We start from the raw sequence: 19,481 nt of genomic DNA, 5'->3' as shown, positions 1-19,481 counted from the left end.
GGTTCGTCCTCAGAGCTGGCGTGAAGAGGTGTCTGGTGGCTCAGGGACCAGAACACGCCACTTGCAGATAAATTGAGCTCTGTAGCTAAACTGTGCAATTCCTCAAAGAAACCATCAAAGCATGTCGCGGGAAATCCCAGTAAATCTTGGAAGCCACTGCTGGATAAAAGTCAGACACGAAGACTGTTAGAAAAATTACTCCGTGTGGCACAGACTGGGGTTGGATGGGGTGGAGAGAGGTGTGAGGACTAGAAGCAAGGGCTGATGGCCAGGGATGGGGTGAGGGGTCCAGGAGGGGTCCAGGCAGGTGGCTGCTTTGTACGGGGGGCCTTTGGGCCCACAGTCAGGGTTCCTGTGCTGTCCCTTGTGGTGGCAGGGCACCCCATCTCGGCTGCCTGGCCTCCCCTATGGGGCTTTGTTTCATTTTGCTTCCTCCTCTCTGATTCAAGAACAAATAGGGCCGAAAGCAGCAGGTTCTGTCTGCCATGCCAACTCTGTGCACAAACAGTCTTTTCCCACTCGCGGTATGAGCTTCCCAGGCTGGGAAGCGCTGGCCCTCAGACACCAGACAGCAGAATTGATAGCAAATCAGGGCCAACCCCAAGAGGGGATGCCCAGGACCCCCAGGACAGGAGGATGGAGGGTGCCAGACCCCAAGGCCAGGATGGGCAGGCACGGCCCAGGGAGCTGGCCCCCCACTCCCACTGGGCACAGGGGTCCCCACATTCAGGAACTCCCGCACCCACATTCTCCCATGTCTCCTCCCTCTCTCAGTCAACCATCTGGGAATGTTGTCTCCATCTGCCATCCACACTGCCTCACCCCTCGAGGGCACGGGAGCTGGGGGCAGGGGGCTCAGACGTCTGCTCAGGCAGCACATGTGATGTGCCTGCCCCCAAGCTCACGGCGCGGGCACCCTGGGCACACCCGACCTCTGCCTCAGGCCCACCCCCCGCACCTCCAGGTATTTAGGGCCTGGGGCTGGAACAGAAGCCCACTCAGCCCCCTGCCCCTCCATACTCTCCTGCAGAGCGCTGTCCCAGGGGTCAGAGGGATGAGCAGGAGGGGAGAGAGGACCCGGGCCCCGAGGACTGGAAAAGGGCGACTGGCAGGGGCGTCCCCTTGGTCTCGGACCCTGAGCCACAGTCTTCCTCTCTGTCATGGTTGCTGCGGAAACCAGGACCCCAGGCCTTCATGCCTTCCGTCTCCCCCAAAGCCAGGCTTGGAGGAAGGTGGGAAGGGGAGGGGAGCCTAGTCTAGGCTGAGTGGGATGAGCAGGGGCTGGAGCCGGGGCTGGCTGCGTTCAAATCCTGCCCGGGCCTCCAGTTCCCCAGTGGAGACAGTGGGCACCCACAGAGGATGCTGGGAGGGGCTCTCCCGAGCCGCCCAGGGCTGGACCAGTCAAGTGCGTGGGCTCTCTGGCCTGCCTGCCACAGCTGGAGGCAGGAAGGAAGGACTCCGGGGCCCTGAGGCTGCCAGAGACTCAGAAGGGAAATGTAATAAAGCATCAGGGTTGGAAGAGTGGTCCTTGGGGGGCAGGATTAATCTGATGTAGAAGAAGAAACTCCAATTCTTTCTGGCCTGTTATCCAGCAAACCCACCCTGTTGCCCAAATGCTTGAGGGATGGGAATCCTGGGTCCCCCTCCGTGCCCTCCTGACCCCACCCCTCCACCCACCTCTGGGAACACAGTTCTGAGGTTTGCGGGGCCCTGGTCTCAGATGAGTTCTGGGAGCAGGAAAGGGGAGGAGGAACGCTCTGGAAGCTTCTTTGCACAAAACCCTGGCCAGAAACTCTGTCGGCTCTGTTTACAAGGCTCAGTGGGCTTGGCCACTCCTGGGGGCTTGCTCCTGCCACAGCTGCCCCTGAGCTTGGTAATCCGGGAAAGGGGTATAACTTACCCAGGCCTCTGCTTCCCAATAAATGGGCTTGGGTTCCGTCAGCTTTGATCAGTATGTTCACACATCACTGTTTTGACAGTATTTGAACCGCTGTTCATGAAAAGTGGATTCAGGGACCATGTGAATTGGGAACATGGGCCTCGTTCTGTCAGGATGCCACTCGGTCCATCTTCCTTGAGTGCCTACTGTGTGCGAGGCCCTGGGGACAGGGCTTGGCTGGCCCTAGTCTGTGTCCCTCCCCACCGTCTCCCAAGAGTGTCATCATCATTTTTATAGCAAAGTGCATACCTTGTGAGCTGACCTTCCAGCCGGGGGAGAAGGACGTACCATGTGTCCCCCAGGGTGCCCTGTGGGCCCCTTCTTGAGCGTGGGGGAGACTGGGGCACAGAGAGTCTTTATCACCCACCCAAGGTCGCATGGTCTGAGCCCCACTCCTGCCCACATCCACATTCCGGCAGCCGCACGGCCTGGCCTCCAACTCAGGGTGCCCCGCAGACATCACAGCTGAAAAGGAGGCGCCCAGGTGGGCTCCCAGCACTGTGGATCCTCAGGACCACATCGGCGCTCGCTCTGCCTGCCGTCCTGTGCCAGGTATAAACTATGAGCAGCCAGTGCCACAGGCAGGACCCCTGCCTCCAGGGAGTTTCTGTGCTGGGCTGGGCTGGGCGGGACCTGGGGCAAAACTGGGCAAATCAGCTGGTGGACCTAGGAGCGACTGCCAGGAGAGTGGGTGGGGTGGCGGTGGCAGAGGAGGTGGTGCTCTTGCTGAGAGGGGATGAAGGGGGTAGAGCAGGCAGCACTGGGGGGAGGGGCCCTCCAGCAGGGGGAAGGGCAGGGCGGGGGTTGGAAGGCAGGAGCAAGCCTGGGGCCTGGGGGCCGGGGAATGGGGCGCAGGCTGCGGGCCAAGGTCGGCCCAGCCCTGCTGCCGGTCCCAGCCTGGCATGTGATTGCGCTTCACAGGGGTTGCTCTCCCTGCACCCTCCCTGTGCAGCTCCCCCTGCATAGCACCACCCACATTTTAGATCTGTGGCCCCTGGGCCCACGGGTGTGGCACAGGAACTCAATCTGTCCCCTGTTTCTTCCTGGGAAACTCAAGCCTCAGAGGCAGGAGAGCCCAGCATTCTCTGAGGATAAATTGCCATCTGCTCCCTTGCTGGGTGGCTTGTCACTACCGATTTAATAAGGCCCAGGTAAGGCTGCAGCTCCCGTCTGCCAGGGTGCTGTCCTGGAGGCCAGGGCTCTGGGGGCTGACGTGCCTGACGTGGGGCCACAGCCCTGCTCTCGCCTCTCTGCACATTCCCCCTCTGCAGCACTGCGCCCGCCCTCAGACTCCAGGAAGGAAGATGTGCCCCTGGCCCCAACAGGGAAGCCAGATCCTTCCACCCCACAGTGCTTGTTGAGGCCTGCACAGATGGGCCCACGCCTACCCAGGCCCACCTGCTGCCCTCAGGGGCCTCAGAATCCCCTGACCCCAGGAGGGCTTCCTTCTCGGAGACCAAGATCTCTTCCCTACCGTAACACCTCCCGTCACCTCCTCACCCCTGGCCACAGTCTAAAGTGCTCTCCTGGGCCAGCCAAAGACCTGGGCAAGGACTAGAAACTTCTGGACCTCTGAGCCTGGGGCCAGCACCCACGCCTTGTGCACCAGCTTCCAACGAAGACAAAAGGGGTAGCAGCAGCTCCTGGGTGGGTGGGTAGGTGGGCCGGGTGGGTGGGCGCACAGCTGCAGCTCCTCCCTTCCCGAAGCCTGGCCCCTCCTGTGTCCTACCCCTGCTCCTGTAAGCCCTGGCCGCTCCTGGGGGTGCCGGGACAGGAGGCAGGAACTGGACACATCAGGCCCCTGGCAGCCCCTCCTCCTCCTGCCTCAGTGCCCTCATCTGTCAAAGGGACTTTGAGTTGCCCACCTTCCCACGGAAGTGTTGGGAGTTACATGGCGGCCTCAAGTGAAATCTTTGGCTGAGTTTCACAGGTGACCCTGCATGCCATTCACTCGTGAGTGTCCACTCAGTGTCAAGCCCAGCAGGTGCCCAGGTGGCCCACTGGAGCACACATGGAGTGCGATGACCACAGACACTTACTGAGCACTTGCTGTGTGCAGAGTCCTCTGTACTGACTCATCTACTCACATCAAGCCTATGGCAAATGTCCATCTTGTCCCCAGTTCAGGGGGCAGCGTAAGGTTTGCTCCTACTGGTACCCCGGGCTGCTTCTGTAACATCTGGCATGTTCTCTGCGCTCATCGGGGCTTGTGGAGCAATACAATGACTGAGCAGCATCTTTGCCTTGTCAAGACTAAATGGGATGGAAAGTAATTCAGCCTAAAAAAGGAAGGGAATCCTGACGCGCTACAACACGGATGCGCTCTGAAGACACTGCTCAGTGCAAGAAGCCAGTCACGGGACAAACCCTGTGAGAGTCCCCTCAGATGAGGCCCCTGGAGGAGTCAGACTCATAGACAGAAAGCAGAAGAGGGGGGCCAGCAGGGGCTGGGGGCAGGGCACGGGGTGTCGGTGTTTAATGGGGGCAGCGTTTCAGCTTGGGAAGATGGAAGAGGTCTGGAGATGGACGGTGGTCACGGTCACACAGCAGCGTGAGTGGGCTTAATGGCCCTGAACTGCACACTTAAAATGCTAAACCTTTATGTTATGCATATTTTAACACAATTAAAAGTAAATTGATTTTTAAGAAAAAGAAAATGGGACAAGGGTTGCACAGGGGCAAGGAGGAACAAGGACATTTCTTGGGTATCTACCAAATGCTAGGCCCTGGACTGGGTTCAGGCACGGGCAGGGGGTCACTACAACCTGGCAGTTAGGTGGCAAACAGGAAATGGTCTGTTTTCAGATGTTTCTAGAATCCAGATGCCTCTAGAGGCTAGACTCTAAGCCATAAGGCCAAACTGCAAGGCAGTTTTCAACAAAAGCTGCATGTCTACTCCCATCTTTCCCTCCCAGGTCCTACTCACTCTCCCAGTGGAGCACCCTTCTTCTTTGGTCTGCACAGTGAGACTCCTACTGCTCCTTTGTTCCCTTTTTGCCTTTGCTGCTGGGAGGCTTACAGTAAAATTTCATCTGCGAACAGTCACTGTATCACCTGGAATTGGGAGTATGGCTCTGCTTCTCCTTCCTCACGGTCTAGGTTTTCTGTGTCTATTCCTGGTAACAATGTGTGCATGGTTCTCACTGTCAGTTACTCAGGCTGCCTCCCTGTCTGAACTCACATCATCTGCCTTTCTCCACCCCTTCAAATTCTGCAACTGCAAACATCTGACCATTTCCAATTTTCCAGGCCCTTCCTGCCTTCCTCAATTTTGTGCAAGTTATTCATATAGACAGATAGCCTCTTCCTGCCCTTCTATGACTCCTTTAAGTCCTCTTTCCAAATATCACTTCCTCCAGGAAGCTCTCTCTGACTGCCTGAGCAGAATGAGTTGTCCCCTGCAGCCTTTGCAGCTTATGTGCTTCCTACTGTCATGCTCTGTCCCTGTCTTCTGTTTACTGGTCCAGATTCTCACTAGGCCTCTGGAGTCACCAGTGGATAGGCTTGGTGGACACTCAGCTCTGTGACCCAGCCCAGGGCCCCTAACAGAGGAATCTGGGGAATGTTTGTTGAGTGGTGAATGAATGAATGAATAAGCCAGAAGCCACCAGTGTCATTCTGAAAGGCTCACATGATAAGGGTTCTCAGGACTGGAGGGTGCCCCTGCCCTCCCCTTCCATAGCACCCAAGCCGAGGAGGGGAGCATCTATACTTGGGAAGCTGGGCCCCTTGGGCCCCTAAGGCTCCCCACAAGGCTTTGTCAGGCTGGAAGCCATTCCTGAGTCCTGAGATGGGGGTCCTGCCGCCCCAGAAAACTGCCCACTCCCTGGGCAGGGACAAGCTCCGGGCCAGAGAGCGGCTGCTCAGTATAGACTTGTTGAATCAAGTCAATAAGAAAAAGAGAAACAGCTCAATAGAAAATTGGGCAAAGGGTTTGAACCACACACTAACAAAAAGGACTGGTTGACATGGTCGAAAAACACGACAAGGTGCTCGGCTCTGGCTTTCATCCCGAAAGGAATGAACACAAGTCGACTTTCTCACTCACAACGGTGTGCACATTTACCATTTTGATATCGCTGCCACAAAAACAGAAAACATTCACGCCCCCCCTGGGGGACGGAGCATGTTGCCACATCCCCCGACAGCCGGCACCCAATGCTCTGCTGCCTTCAGCGGAGGGAGAGCGAGCGAGCACAGCCGTGTTTGCATTTCATGCCCCCGATTGCTAATGAAGTTGAGCGTGTTTTCTTAATTTTTGTCTCGTTGGATATTTCACCCATCTTCCTATTGTGTTGTCTCTGTTTTTCTTACCGCTTTCTAGCCCACTCCCTGCAAAAGGCTGTTAAGCTCTGTGAGAGATGGTGCAAATGCTTCTCCTCCTCAGGCACATGTCTCACTACTTTGTTTTCATTTTTTTGCCATATAGGCATTTTCTACTCTTACGCAGATAATTTTGTCAGCCTCTCTATAGTGGAAACGGCGGCTTGCTGCCTAGAAGCTTCTGGGGCTGGCGTGCTCGCCAGTCATCCCATCGCCCCACCGTGCCTGCCATGAGACCCGCCATTGTCCAGAGGGGTTCACCTCCTCCTGGTGGTGGCCCCCCTGGCTGCTGGGCTAACGCAGAGACAAAGGCCGGATGCAGAGACGCTCTTGCCTGAAATACGCCCTTCAGAGGTGTCCCCAGCCCTGAAGCTGCCCAAGGCTGGCTGGGCGAGCTCGCCCCTGCCCAGCTGTCCTCATGTCCTGACAGAGGCGTGGTGCGTTCATCTGCCACAATGAAGCCCCAGAAAGTTAGTGGCGCGACACGACAGAAATTCGTTCCCTCACAGCTCTGGAGGCCAGAAGTCTGAAAGCACGGCGTGGGCAGGGCTGTGCCCCCCGACACGCTCTAGGGGAGGACCCTCCCTCGCCTCTCACGGTGTGGGGCTTGCCGGCTTCCATTGGTTAAGGTTGCCCCGCTCTAGTCTCTCTGACCTTCTTGTCCATGCCTGTGTCTTCTCCTCTGCTTCTTATCAAGACCCTCGTCACTGGATTCAGGGCCTGCCCAGATGACCCAGGATGACCACACCCTGAGATCCTTAACATGATCATATCTGCAAAGACCCTTTTCTGAGTAAGGTCACATTCATAATTCCCGGGGCTTACGATGTGGCCAGGTCTTTGGGGTTCACCGTATCACCCACTGCACCTATCTATACCAAGAGCCCACACCAACCCTGGCCTTCTTTGCTAAATGCCCATCTCCTTCCCTGGGAGCCTAACAGAAGATGCCACCCCTAACCCAAACCTTTGGGACTAAGAGACACCGAGGAGAGGAGGGTCCCGACCTCAGGCCTTCAGCTGTGTGGCTGTGTGAATTTGCATGAGTCCCTGCCCCGCTCAGAGCCTGAGGTTCCTGCATTTTAATGCAAGAATTGTGCTAGATGCTCCTGTGATCTGCTGGTGCCCACGTACACCACTTGACACATGGGTCTTGAGCAGCTCCTGGGAGTGAGACCCTCTTCCCTGGGGTGGTGAGACTGGGAGAGGAGATGACCCGATCTGCTCAGATCTACTCAGAGAGCTGAGACCGGGCTCCTCCCCGCCCCCCACCTGGTGCCCCAGAAGAGCTCTGATGTGATTCATAATTGTCCCTTTCTCCCACAATGAAAGCCGCCAAGCGAGAAGAAGGGGTTTCTTTTCTAAAATTGCTTTTCTGCGTTCTTTGACAGAAGTGGCGGTGCCTGCGTGTAATTAATTCACTGCCTGGTGAACGGGGCAGGTTGGCCACTCGGGCTGGGAGAGAAAGCTCCAGAGAAAAGCAGAGAGGCACAGTCTCAGCTAAAAATGAGATGGCCCAGGCATCGGGGCCTGCCGCTGCTCGTGGACCAGAATAAATACATACAAATCCCCGCTGCGGGAGATGGCCTTGCTGGGGCAGAAGGGGAGGCTTTGACCTGCTTAATGAGCCACAGACCCAAATAAGTCTGGCCAAAGGGAACCTTTGAAGGTCTTTCTGAAATTTCTCAGGCCTTCCGAAGCCTGGAGGTAAGTGTTTGCAGCTCAGAGTGGCAGTGACACTTTCTGGAGTAGAAACAGCTTAGTGGTGGCGTCTGCTGTCGGCTTTCTAGGTGCCCTTGAATGAGGTTCGCTGAAGATCATTTTGTCTCCCGTAAAGTGGGGGTGGTAATTCCTAAATAGCAAGCCTTTTGTAAGGACCGAGGATATGCTTTGAAAAATTCTGATCCCTTCTTGCCAGTCATTCCCCGCAGGGACTTTATCCTGGGGAACCACTGGTGACGTGTACGCAGGATTCTGTGTAATAGAGACACTGGACCCACCCTAGCCTGCAGCTGTAGGAGCTTGTTCAGGAAAGCGTAGACCAAGGACGAGGCAAGAAATAAAAATTCTCTTGCAGAAAAATATTACTGGAATGAGAAAGATAGTCAAGATGCTGAGCGTGGCATCCTTGTCACAGAGCGTCCCAGCAGGAGAGCAGGGGCGGACGTGGAACCAAGGGCGGCCCCCCACCCCCAAGTGGAGCATGTACTATGTGCCGGGCACACTTCTAGTCCTTCACACACCATAGTTTGATAAGTTGAAGATGCCACCAATTGTGAGACCCTTGTATTTTTTGGACCACTACGTGTTTTTAAGCCACTGACAGTTAAATTGTGATACACCACCGATCGTGAGGTGCACGCTGATTTCAGAGGTGTTAAAGGACGAATCCCAGGAGCAATTAAATATCTACAAACTCAGCTATTCTTCACTGAGTCCTTCAAAGCAGAAAATGTATGGATGAGAAACCGAAGCACAGAGACGTTAGGTGACTGCCTGGGTTACTTAGGAGGCAGTGCCGGGACTTGACCCTCTGCTGTGCCCCTCCCTCACGGGCACCAGGGTTCTGGGGCAGAGAACTGGGACTGATGGGAAGTCAGAGGAAGCAGGGGGGGCGTCGGGGGAGACACGCTGTCAGCAGCGCCCCAACCTCTGTCTGCTCGGGGCTCCAGCCTTCTCCTGAGGAGAGGCTCCCCAGCCCAGGGGCTCCCGTACCTATGGCGACGGACTACTTCAGGCCAGAGCTAACTTCTTTTTTGGATTTTTTCGGAGTTGGGAGACATGACCCAGGGCTGGCACATCGCTTTCACCTGAAATGCCAGCTGTACTCAATCAGCAGAGGCTGCCTGCGACTGTGTGGAGGAGGCTGCTGAGGCCCGGCTGGAGCCGGAGGGAAGGTCTGCAGGCAAGGCCTCCAAGGGCATCGGCAGGGAAGGTGGGAGACAAAGCGCCTGGGCTCCTGCAGACCTGGGCCAGAGAAGAGCTGGGGCCCCTTTATCACAAGAGGATCAGCCGAGACCCCCACACATGCCAAGAAGAACTGAATGGCCTCCCCAGGATCCAGCTTTATGCTTTGGCCTCTCTGAAGCCCAGGCTTCCCTTGCCGAGCCAGGACTCCGGGAGGAAGTGGGGAGGGAGGCCGCCCAGAGTGGCCAGGGCCCTCCCGGGGGATAGCCCACTGCCTGGAGCCTCGGGACCCCCTGGGAGGGAGGGCCCTGCCACGCCCCAGCTCCTTTCTCACCCAGCCATTACACCGTGGAATCGGCTGGCTGGGGTAATTATTTCACTTCCATAATTAGCCCAACGTTCCTACTGCAAATGGGGACAATGTGGGGTGTGAGGGGAAGCAGTGCGACCGATCGCCTGACTTGCACCCAGAAATTCCTCACCCAGGGATTGGGCTCCCCTCCTGGTCCTGGGTGAGCCACCCACTTATTTAGGGGCCCCGGCTGGCTCCCCTGGAATTATCCCTGTTGCCACGGCAACAAGCACTCGGCATGCCTGACGTCCTTTGCACAAGCTCCTCGTGACCCCACCACGCAGTGAGGCGGCGTTGCTGTGACCCTCACAGCCTGTTGGGAGAAAACCAAGCTCTATGAGGCAGGGGTGGGATTTGAACCCAGGACTGAGTCCCCCACATCCTTCGTGCCACCCCCTGCCTCGTGTTTCCCCTAGACAAGGGTCCAGGACGTGGTCACTGCAGAAGCTGAACATTTTAGAATATGGCTTTTAGGAGACATATTTTCATCTTTAAGGAAGAGCTAGTATTTTTGGAGGGTGGGCAGACTTTCAAGGTTCTCTCATCTGGTCCTGGGTACCTGGGTCCACAAACCCCCTCCCTCCTTAGGGGCCCCAGCAGGGAAGAAAGGGGCAGGAGCCCGGGAGGCGTTGGAGTCTCCCCCAGCTCATCAGCAAGTGTGATTTCTTGGTTCTTGCCTGCCTCTGGGAACAGGGAAAACGAATTCCAATTATGCATATAACTGACAGTTGGAGGAAAGCTGTCGCTCTTCACTTGGAGTTTACAAACAGTTCATTAAGTCTGCAGCCAGAATACCTCCACCTGGGCGGGGGAGGAAGGCCCACATGCAGAGTGGGGGGCTGGGGAATACACCTCGGGGCCTCCAGACACCCAGGCGCTCAGCCCTGGACACACCTTTCAGTCACCTAGGCCATTCCCAGTGATCTATATTAATCGGTTGGGGGAGGCGGGTGGGGAAGACCCCGGCACCAGCATATTTTTAAGTTCCCCAGTGATTTCTCTGTGCAGGCAGGGTTGACGGCCACTGAAGGGAGCTGCGTGGGCTGGAGACCTGACCGCTGCCTACTGGTGCAGGCCTGCGCGACCCCAGCCCCCATGTCCTTCCTGTGCCCAGGGGCCCCACTTGAGGCTGTGGAGGCTGTACGCCGTGAGGGCTATAGGGACGTAACACCCTGTCTTGGCTTCCGATCTCACAGCCTTGTTTCTACCTGCCCCTGGGAATAAAGTGAAGGTTCCTGGCCCAGATTCTCACCTGGCCCTGGTTGGCTAGATCCCTACACACCTGTGGGCAATACAGTGCTATTGACTCTATATAAAGGGCTCTGCCCAGTGCTCTGGGCGACATGGCTGCAGGAGAACAGAAGCTGGAGTGGTGGCAGCGTGGAGGACAGAGACTGAGAGGGCTGCGGGGGCAGAGAGGCCCCAGAGGCAGAGACCAGCCTGCTGCACGCAGACTCGCTCTGAAAGGATGGGATTCTAGTGACTGACCTGCCACCGGGGGAAGTTAGGTATAAACCCTTTCCCCCAAGAATGTTCCATTGTCATTCCTCATTCTCACTGAATCCATAGTGAACCTGCCCAGGGCTGAAACCCACTGGCAAGGCAGTCACGTGCACCCCTGGGATGGGGACTGAATCCAGCTCTGAGCCTGGTCTCCCAGTCCTGCTTCGGGTCTCCCATATTTCAGGCCTGTGGGTGGGACCTCTTGCTGTTTCCTCTGCCCTGGGTCCAGGGGTGGGAGCACCGTGACAGCCTTGATAAGTCCAATGAGGGCAGGGTGTCTGTTGAGTTCCACCTGGAGTAAAGCGGACAAGCGTGCGGTGGGGCAGGGATGGGGGCAGGGTGGGGTGGGGTGGGAGGCTGCAGACGGGAGGTGGCAAGGGCGAGTGGAAGGCATGAGGAACAGGAGGGATTCCTACCTTCTCTTTCAAGGAAATTGACTCTCCATTCAGGAAATATTTACCAAGAACCTGAAGGCGCTAAGCAGGCGTCAGAGGATAGGGAGGAGTCAGTTAAAATTCTTACCAAGAGACAAGTGTGCCAGGCCTGCACTGGGCCCAGGGATGCCATAGAGAGGCAGACACACCTGCCCCTGCTTCCTGGGAGGATGCTGGGGTCAGGCAGAGAGGAAACAAGCCTGCTAATAAGCAGGATGCTCTCCCGTGGGAACCAGTGCCGCAGACAGTGAATGAGGAGGGAGTGGGGAGGACGGAGGTGGGGCTCTGTTTACAAAGACAGGTCCGGAATGCTCTCTGAGCAGGTGACTGAACTGAGACTTGAATACAGGGAAGGACTAGTCATGCAGCGATCCCGGTCAGAACAGCGGCAGAGGGAGGAACTCCTGCAAAGTCCCCGAGGCAGCAAAGAGAAGAACTTGAGAAGGGAAGGAAGGGCTCTGCGCTGGAGATACATGAAGGTGGAGAGCGGAAGGTGAGAGACCAGAGGGAAACAGGGTGGGCGAGCCTGAGGACCCAATAAGGAATTTGAGTACCACTCTAAATAGAATCAGAGACCAGGGGATGATTAAAAGAGAGAACACAGCATTTAGGACTTCTGCATTTGGCCAAAATAGAATGACTGGCACTAGATTATCCCTTCCACCGTCAACTATTATGGAATTGGGTTAAATAGACGAGGCAACTCCTTGCAGGCAGTGGGGAAAAGGCAGTGCAAGACTTTGATCCCTGAGAGAAGGGAACCCACCCGGGGAGCCCATGGTCACCAGGTCCCCCCAGGGTGACCTCCCAAGTACAGCACAGGGAGCTGGGGCCTATGTGGAGTTCAGGGGCCTGGTGAGCTGGGAGGGCAGCAGTTAGAGGTCAGGGCGGCCAAAGTGGCTGGGACCTGCAGAACAAGGCGTCAGGGGAGCCGTGCGGAGGGGGCCCCTGAAGTCTGAGTGAGGGGTGGGCTCTGCATGCCCAGAGCAAGATTGTCCAGGACACTCAGAGACCGAACTCCATGGGGCTGAAAGCAAACTAGGAAAAGTGGAGGTTTGAGCTGAGTTGGGAGAAGAGCAGAGGAACATTGAAATGGCAACCTGGCCAGAACAGAGAAATCTTAGCATCCAGCTGAGACCCCAGGGAGGCTGTTTTCTTAGGGTGAGAGTTAGACTGAACTCCTCTCGCTCAAGCATAAAACCAAGCCTCCCAAAGAGTTTAGAGGTCATTTCTGCCAACCAGCAGGACTTAGGAAACACACTGGCTTTCTCCATACACACATGAAAAAGGATAAACAAAGTCTATATGGGTCCAAAGTGATCAGCTGGTAGTTAAGCTGCTGCTAAAACCAGAAATACTCTTTAGAGGAAGATAGCAGAATCCAGTATCTCAACAGGTTATCCACAATGCCCAGGATTCAATAAAAAAAAAAAAATCACTGGATACACAAAGAAATAGGGACATGCAATTAACCGTCAAGAAAAAAGGCAGGCAATAGAAATTAAACGAGGTAGCCCCACTGTTTGGCTTGGCAAAGACTTTAAAGTAGCCATTATAAATACATTCAAAGAATTAAAGGAAAGCCATCTTTAAGAAATTAAGGGTTATATTATGAGTGAACAAATGAAAACTATAAAAACAGGCAAAATCTAGAACCAAAAAGTACAATAACTGAGATGAAAAAATTCACTGGATGGGCTTCGCAATGCATTAAAGATGACAGGGCAAAAAAACAGACTAGTAAAAAATATCCAAATTTAAGAACAGAGATTTTTTTTAAATGAAAAATTAACGAGGCAGAGAAAAGATAGTCCTTAACAAATAAGGCAAACCTGCTCTGCCCCAGGCCCCATCCTGGCCCGTGGGCTCCTGCTGACACATTGCTGGGTCCCCCAGACTCCATCTTTGGCCTAGATGACCCTGACTGAGCTAGGGGGGGTTCAGGCCAGAGATAGGCTTGAGCCATAAGGAGCTACCTGTGGGGGGGTTCGGTAGGGCAGGGAGCCAGGAGAAGGGGTCCCCTCCTGGGGCCTGGGGGCTACGTGTCTGCCTCTCCCTCCAGATCATGAGACTGGCAGTAAATATCCATCAGTCACTTGGCATGTGTCAAGTATCATGGTTATCGCCGGGCACACAGCAGTAAACAGAGGGGCTGTTTGCAATGGGGATCCATGCTGATGTGCTTGGGAGTAACATGCAGACACGTGACCCTACCTGGCAGGTGGGAAGTGCCATTCTCACCCAGGAGAAGGAGTTTAAAGGCACAAGGGTGGGTCCCCCCTAAGGCATCAAATGCCCGGGTCATGGAGGCATAGAGATGGACCAGAGCCCCCAAGGCTGTGGGCCAAGCCTGCGATCCCTGGGCCACCACAGCTGGAACGGGGCGAGGGGACGGCTGGGGAGTGTGCACGGTGGCCAAGGACGGGCCCACCTCGGTCCACAGGGAGCGCCCCAGCCCAGGAGGTGTGTGAGCAGGCACCACCCTCCAGGAAGACCTCTGGAGTGGGTGGAGGGGCGCGAGGAGGTGGAGTGAGGCTGCTACTGCTGAGGGAAGGGGACAGGGCCTCTGACACTCCGGCCTTCGTTTTCTTATCTGTGAAATGCCGGACAGGGTGGGACCCTCATCACCGGACCTGCCTAAGTTGGAAAGTCCTCCTGCCCCCCGGCCTGCATCTGGGCGGACATGCGCTGCCGGCACCCCTCTGCCAGCACCTTCGGGGATGCAGCCCACCATTCCTCCATGAGCAGGTCAGGGGACCCTCCTCCTCAAACCCCTTAGTGTCGCCAAGCATCCTGAGGATAAGCTCGCCGGCCTGTGCACTGAACTCTCCTCTGGGGGATTTGTTAATGTGATCAGAGAATAGGAACCAAGGGACCTTGGAGCTGTGCCTAAGCAATGGCCCTGCCCTTGGGGAGTTTCTGCTCTGACAGAAAAGGCAGGTGAGAACCAGGTCAGGGACACAAAGCCCGATCCCCAGACAGGTGCCCTGAAGAACCCAGGGCTCTGGCTGGGGGGCCAGGGGAGACTTTCTTCAAAGGGGCTTGGTGGGGAGGGGACAGCTGTGCCAGAGTACGGGCTGAACACCATCTTCCAACCTCACTGGTGCCCTACATCCTGGGTCCTTCAAGGACCACTGGCTGGGCCTGGTCAGCTGCCCTGGTGGTGGATGGCCCTGGTCAAGGAGTGATGGCTGAGACCCTCCCCTGTTTCCAAACTGCCCTGAGGCTTGGAAGAGGCCCTGGGGTGGGCTTATATCTGTCCCCTAGGGGAGAAACATCAGCATCACAGTGCTGGCAGACTGCTTCCTCCCCGGGGGCAGGAATTCCCTGGCCCCAGCCCTCTCCGAGTCCTGGGAGACCAGCCGGCCAGTCCCTGGTGTACAGAGGAGGTGGCATTGGGTCTGGCAGGCTGCAGAAGGAAGGGTGGGCACCCTGGGCACAGGGGAGAGATCCTCAAATGCGAGGCAGGGTGGGCAGGACGCCGGGGTGTGCCTGTGCATGAAGGGGCTGTGCCAGCTCTGTGAGGGTGACGTGGCCCACCCTGCCTGCCTTGAGGCCGGAGCCTAAGGCTGAGCGGCCACACAGCAAACACACACACAACTTCTTTCCCATGAGCCGAGTCAAAGCAGAGGAGCAAACACTGGTGGCCTTCCGTGCACCTGGCTCCCTGCTTCTTCACTGCAGAAAGCCCCTCGCGAGCCTGGCAGAAGGGAGGGCAAGGCCTGGATGGGCAAGAGACGGCGGGAGCCTCCCACATATAAACGGCCATAGCTGGGCTCCAGTTGACCCCTGGGGACCCCAGAGAGCCTCAGAAGGTGGGGAGGTCCCAAGTCTGTTCTACAGGGGAGATAACTTCAGCGGAGGGGCCAGCACATGGCGAGTCAACTAGCAGTGGGCTGGGGGGACAGCAGCGACATCCCGTGAACAGGGTGGAGGCCGGAAAAGGGGAATGCCCCAGGGACAGCTGTCCCAGGAAGGCGGGGTGGGGGAGTGGGAAGGGCGTGAGCTGCCAGTCCCTCAGCCCAGGGTGTCTGGGTGCTGCCACTTGCTGGCAGGGGCGCTGGGCAGGCTCCTTGCCTTCCTGGGCCTCAGCTTCCACATCTGCTGAGTGGGGGCATTCTGGTGACCTCGCAGGTTATCAGGAGACTAACAGCAGGTAACGCGGGATGAGCATTTGTCCCCTTACTTGCTAAATAGTCACTGAACACCTACTGTGTGCACCTACGATGGACAAGACACCCTGGGGCTTACAATGGTGAACAAGACTGGCAGGGTCCTGCCCTCCTGGGCGGTCCAGTGGGGGAAGCAGAGTGCACAGGATGGCTGTTCCTCCCTGCAGCCCCTCTCTGGACGGTGTGCCTGCTGCCCTCGTTCATCCTGCAGACAAGGAAACAGGGGCAGCCCTGGGAAGGCAGCCACCCTGCCCAAGCTGAATCCCATCCTGGCTGTGAGCCCGGGGCTGTCCTCACCAGAGGGTCCCGGAGAACCCCCGTCCATCCCTTCATTTCTCAGAGGAAAACACCGAGACACACCCTGCAAGGGCCTCTTTCTCTCTTCCAGAACATTCCCAGTAAGGGACAATGCAGCCCAGGAACAGCTAGTTTGAGCTGCTGGAAATCTCAGCTGGGATCCTGGTGTCTGGGGAAGGGCCGGGCTCTAAAAATAAACTGCTGGCCTCAGCCCTGGAGCAGCTGGCGGAGCCCGGTGAGCAGAAGCCGCCGCCTGGCACTCCCAGCAGATGACAGTGGGCCTGGCTGGAGCGCCCCCGCCTCAGTCAGCTGGCCCTTGGGATGGGCTGGTGACAGGTGGCAGCCAGGAATATTTGACCCTTTGCTTCCGAGGCACTCTCTCCCCCCCCACACACGCACATGCACACATATGCCCCAACCTGGGACGTGCTCTGCAGAGCGTGGCTGGGCTGCTCCTGAGGAAGGGGCTGGTGGCAGGCACCTGGGACGCCTGGAGTCACCCTCCCCGTGCTGGACTGTGAGAGGCCTCGGCACAGGTAAGGCAGCAGCTGTTGCTCTGAGCGTCTGTCCCCCTGGAGGCGGGGGGCCTGCAGGTCTGGGGGTGTGGTGAAGGGGCTCTGGGGGCAGCTCCTGTGCCCCACTTCTACTCCAGGGAGCTCTGGAGGTATCAGCTCTCTTCGGAAGGGGGCCAGCTGCGCTCCCCTCCCCTCCTCATCCCCCCCCCCCAGTCTGGTGGGGAACAGCCTGCCCTTTTCAGCCACTGCCAAGATGTCAGAGTCTTGTCAGCTTAACAAGAAGCCGCTGCAGGTTAATGGGTTTACAGAAATGAGGTTGGAAAGTGTCGGAGGCAGGCCCAGAGCTGGTTCCAGGGAGCCTGGTGCCTTTTCAGGGAGAAATGGTGGGTGGAGCCAGGGAGCAAGTCAAGTTCTGGCCCCCAGGGGAGGTGGGGGTGGCCTTCTCCGGAGCGCTGTGGGGGCAGATAGCTAGGAAGACAGGGAGGAATCCCAGGGACACACACTCCCGGGGCGGGCGGGTCTTGAGTTCCTGCATTCTGAGTCGGAAGCATACTTCAAGGCTGACAGAAAGAAACCCATTTGGTGGGGCTGCTCTGGGCGGTGAGCTGAGCCCAGTGGAACCGAGTGGAAGCGAGGAGTCAGGTTTCTGGGAGTCAGAGGGCTGCCAAATCTAACTTTCTGCTGAAATGAATTTCTGTGACTAATCTCCGGGTATTCACCTAAGGCTGGCTGATTGGTGCTGGTGCGATCTTCTCCCATGGCCAGTATGGGAAGGCAGGGTGGGGGTCCTGCTGACCTCCTTCATCAGAGAAGGGCAGGTGTTGGGATAGGCCAGACCCCCGCGAGGGCTGGGCCTTGCACGGGCGCGCAGCGGGGAGTCCTTTAGGGAGTGGGGTTAATCAGGTTGATTCTTGGTGGCCTGTGAGCTGGCCTCTGCCATGACCAAGTTTTGCAGGCACGCTGGCTCAGCTGGACACAGGGTCCACCAGGGTGCCGGGCCCAGGTGTGCAGCTGTGGGAATACGTATGCTGTATGTGGCAGGCCCGAAAAAACTCTGGGGCCGTCAGGGAGAAACTCTGGTGGCCGCTGCCGGGTTTTGGACCGAGTACATCCTTCCTGCAAACACCCATGGTCTCCCGATGTCAGGTGGCCGCACCTACCTCCCTCCTGTCCACTCTGCCTGCACGGTCCCTCACAGGCTCACCCATCCCCCAGGACCCTGCTCAGGGTTGCCCATCCTCCAACTTGCCCAGCCCAGCTCTCCCAGCTGTGTGAGTCTCGGCAAAACACTTGCCCTATGAACCTCTGCGTTCTCACCAGTAAACTGGGGTGCAGCTGCCCTCCTTACCGGGCTGGTGGGGGTTCAGCCGACATCCTGGGGAGGAAGCGGGACAGAGCACGGGGCAGGGGAAAGCCTTCTACCTCATGAGCGTTTCTTCCTTGGCATTATAGCCTGAGCCTGGAGGGCCAGTGCTTCCCACGGAGAACCTGGCACACAGCAGGCATGCAACACGTGCTTGCTGCATTTACACGCACACATGCATGCACGCACACACACAGGGCACAGCTGTTCTGGCTCTGACATTAACACCAACCCCATCCGACCAGGACCCTGGTGACAACACCCCCAAGGAGAAGCCTCTCGCCCACTGCCCAGCACAGCCGGCTGATGGGCTGGGATGCAGGGTGCTCCGGTCACCTCCTCCCAGCAGGGTGGGTGGGGCTGCGGGGACGCATAGGCCTAAGTCATGGTAACCGCCAGCCCTTAAGGTGCTGGCCTGCCTCTTGACAATGTCATCTTAACTTGTCTGCTCCGGCTGATGATGTAAGCATGTGTCCCTCTCCGTCCAGTGCCTTGGAAGCGGGCTTGTCCCTAGGTGCCACCTTGGACCTGAAACAGCCTCTGGGAGTGCTGGGGGTGGTGGCTGGCTCAAGACCCACTGGCCTGGTCACAGGGAACATTGTAGCAAAGGCCTGAAAATTGAAAACCACACCATATTCTTATATCAGCAACAGCGACCCCACTTGGCAGGGATCAGATGCAGACTGGGGCTGGGCACTTAGTAAACATTGTCTTACATCGAACCACTTAGCTTTGTTGCAAAGAATAAAATTCTGTGGAAAGACACTCAGCAAGTGATGCGGCTCTAACCAGAAGAGCACCATGTATCTGCAGTAAGGCTCTCCTGGAAGCCCATGGCGCCTGCCCACTGCACCCACAAACCTCCTGCCTTTAGCACCAGAGCTCTGCTCCAGACGCCCCGAGGCCCTGGCCTCCCTGGCTGGTGCCCGTGTCCTGCTGTCCTACTCCCCCAGCTGCAGTTGCTGAGGGTAACTCTGCCCTGGGAGTGCCCTGCTGGGGTTAGCATTCCACCGTGTCATCCAGACTCGCTCGCTCCTCAGGAAAGGGCGCACCTGTCCTGGTCTCCCTACTCCGGCCCATGCACATCTCCGCTGTAGCGGTCGGCTCTTGCTGCAACAATGCTCTGTAACAAACAATCCCCAAATCTCAGTGGATTATAGCCACCAAATGTATTTTGCTTGTTCCTGGGCCTGGGGTTTGGCCGATCTTGTTTGGGTCTGGTGGGCCTGAGCTGGGTGTAGTAGCTGCATGTGGCTCTGGGCCATAGTCTGCTCCCCGCGCTCATTCTGGGGCCTGGTCTTCTCTTGATTGTGGCAGAGGAGCAAGTCCAAGTCAAATTCTCCGGCTCATTAAAGGGCTCCTTGACCATATCCATCTGCCAAGTCCCAAGTCAATAGGGTGTAGATCCCATCTAGTCTCCAGGGGGCCACTGCAAAGTCACAGGGCAGAGGGAGGGGCAGAGCTGGGGATGAGGGGCCCCGTCTTCCACACCCACGTGCACCTCCCATGCTTTCTCTGATCTATTCACACGTTGTCCCCTCCAGCCTGGGTGCTCCCTGAGGACAGATCTGTGTCTGATTCTCCCTGGATCACATGGCCCTGAGGATACAAACATCACTCAGACAAGGTCAAGCTCAGAGTCAAAGGGGGAGTCAGGCCAGTTAATGGCATTTCTC

At 57.1% G+C, this 19,481-nt stretch overlaps 1 protein-coding gene across 2 annotated transcripts in view; it reads left to right on the top strand.

The window, feature by feature from the left end:
* The first annotated feature begins 16,231 nt into the window (after positions 1-16,231).
* SHISAL1 (shisa like 1) overlaps positions 16,232-19,481 on the top strand; it is a 130,548-nt gene continuing 127,298 nt past the window's right edge. Inside the window, exon 1 of one of the 2 annotated variants that reach the window (XM_073214007.1) lies at positions 16,232-16,463. In XM_073214007.1, coding sequence (XP_073070108.1) covers positions 16,337-16,463 — 127 coding nt within the window. In that variant the 5' untranslated portion in view covers positions 16,232-16,336. The remainder of the gene's footprint in view (positions 16,464-19,481) is intronic. The other variant, XM_037006800.2, reaches the window with a different exon arrangement.

The sequence above is a fragment of the Manis javanica genome, chromosome 10 (genome assembly GCF_040802235.1).
Source record: "Manis javanica isolate MJ-LG chromosome 10, MJ_LKY, whole genome shotgun sequence".
Lineage (NCBI taxonomy): Eukaryota > Metazoa > Chordata > Mammalia > Pholidota > Manidae > Manis > Manis javanica.
The sequence above is the reverse complement of the archived record's forward strand: the minus strand, read 5'-3'. Positions and strand labels throughout refer to the sequence as shown.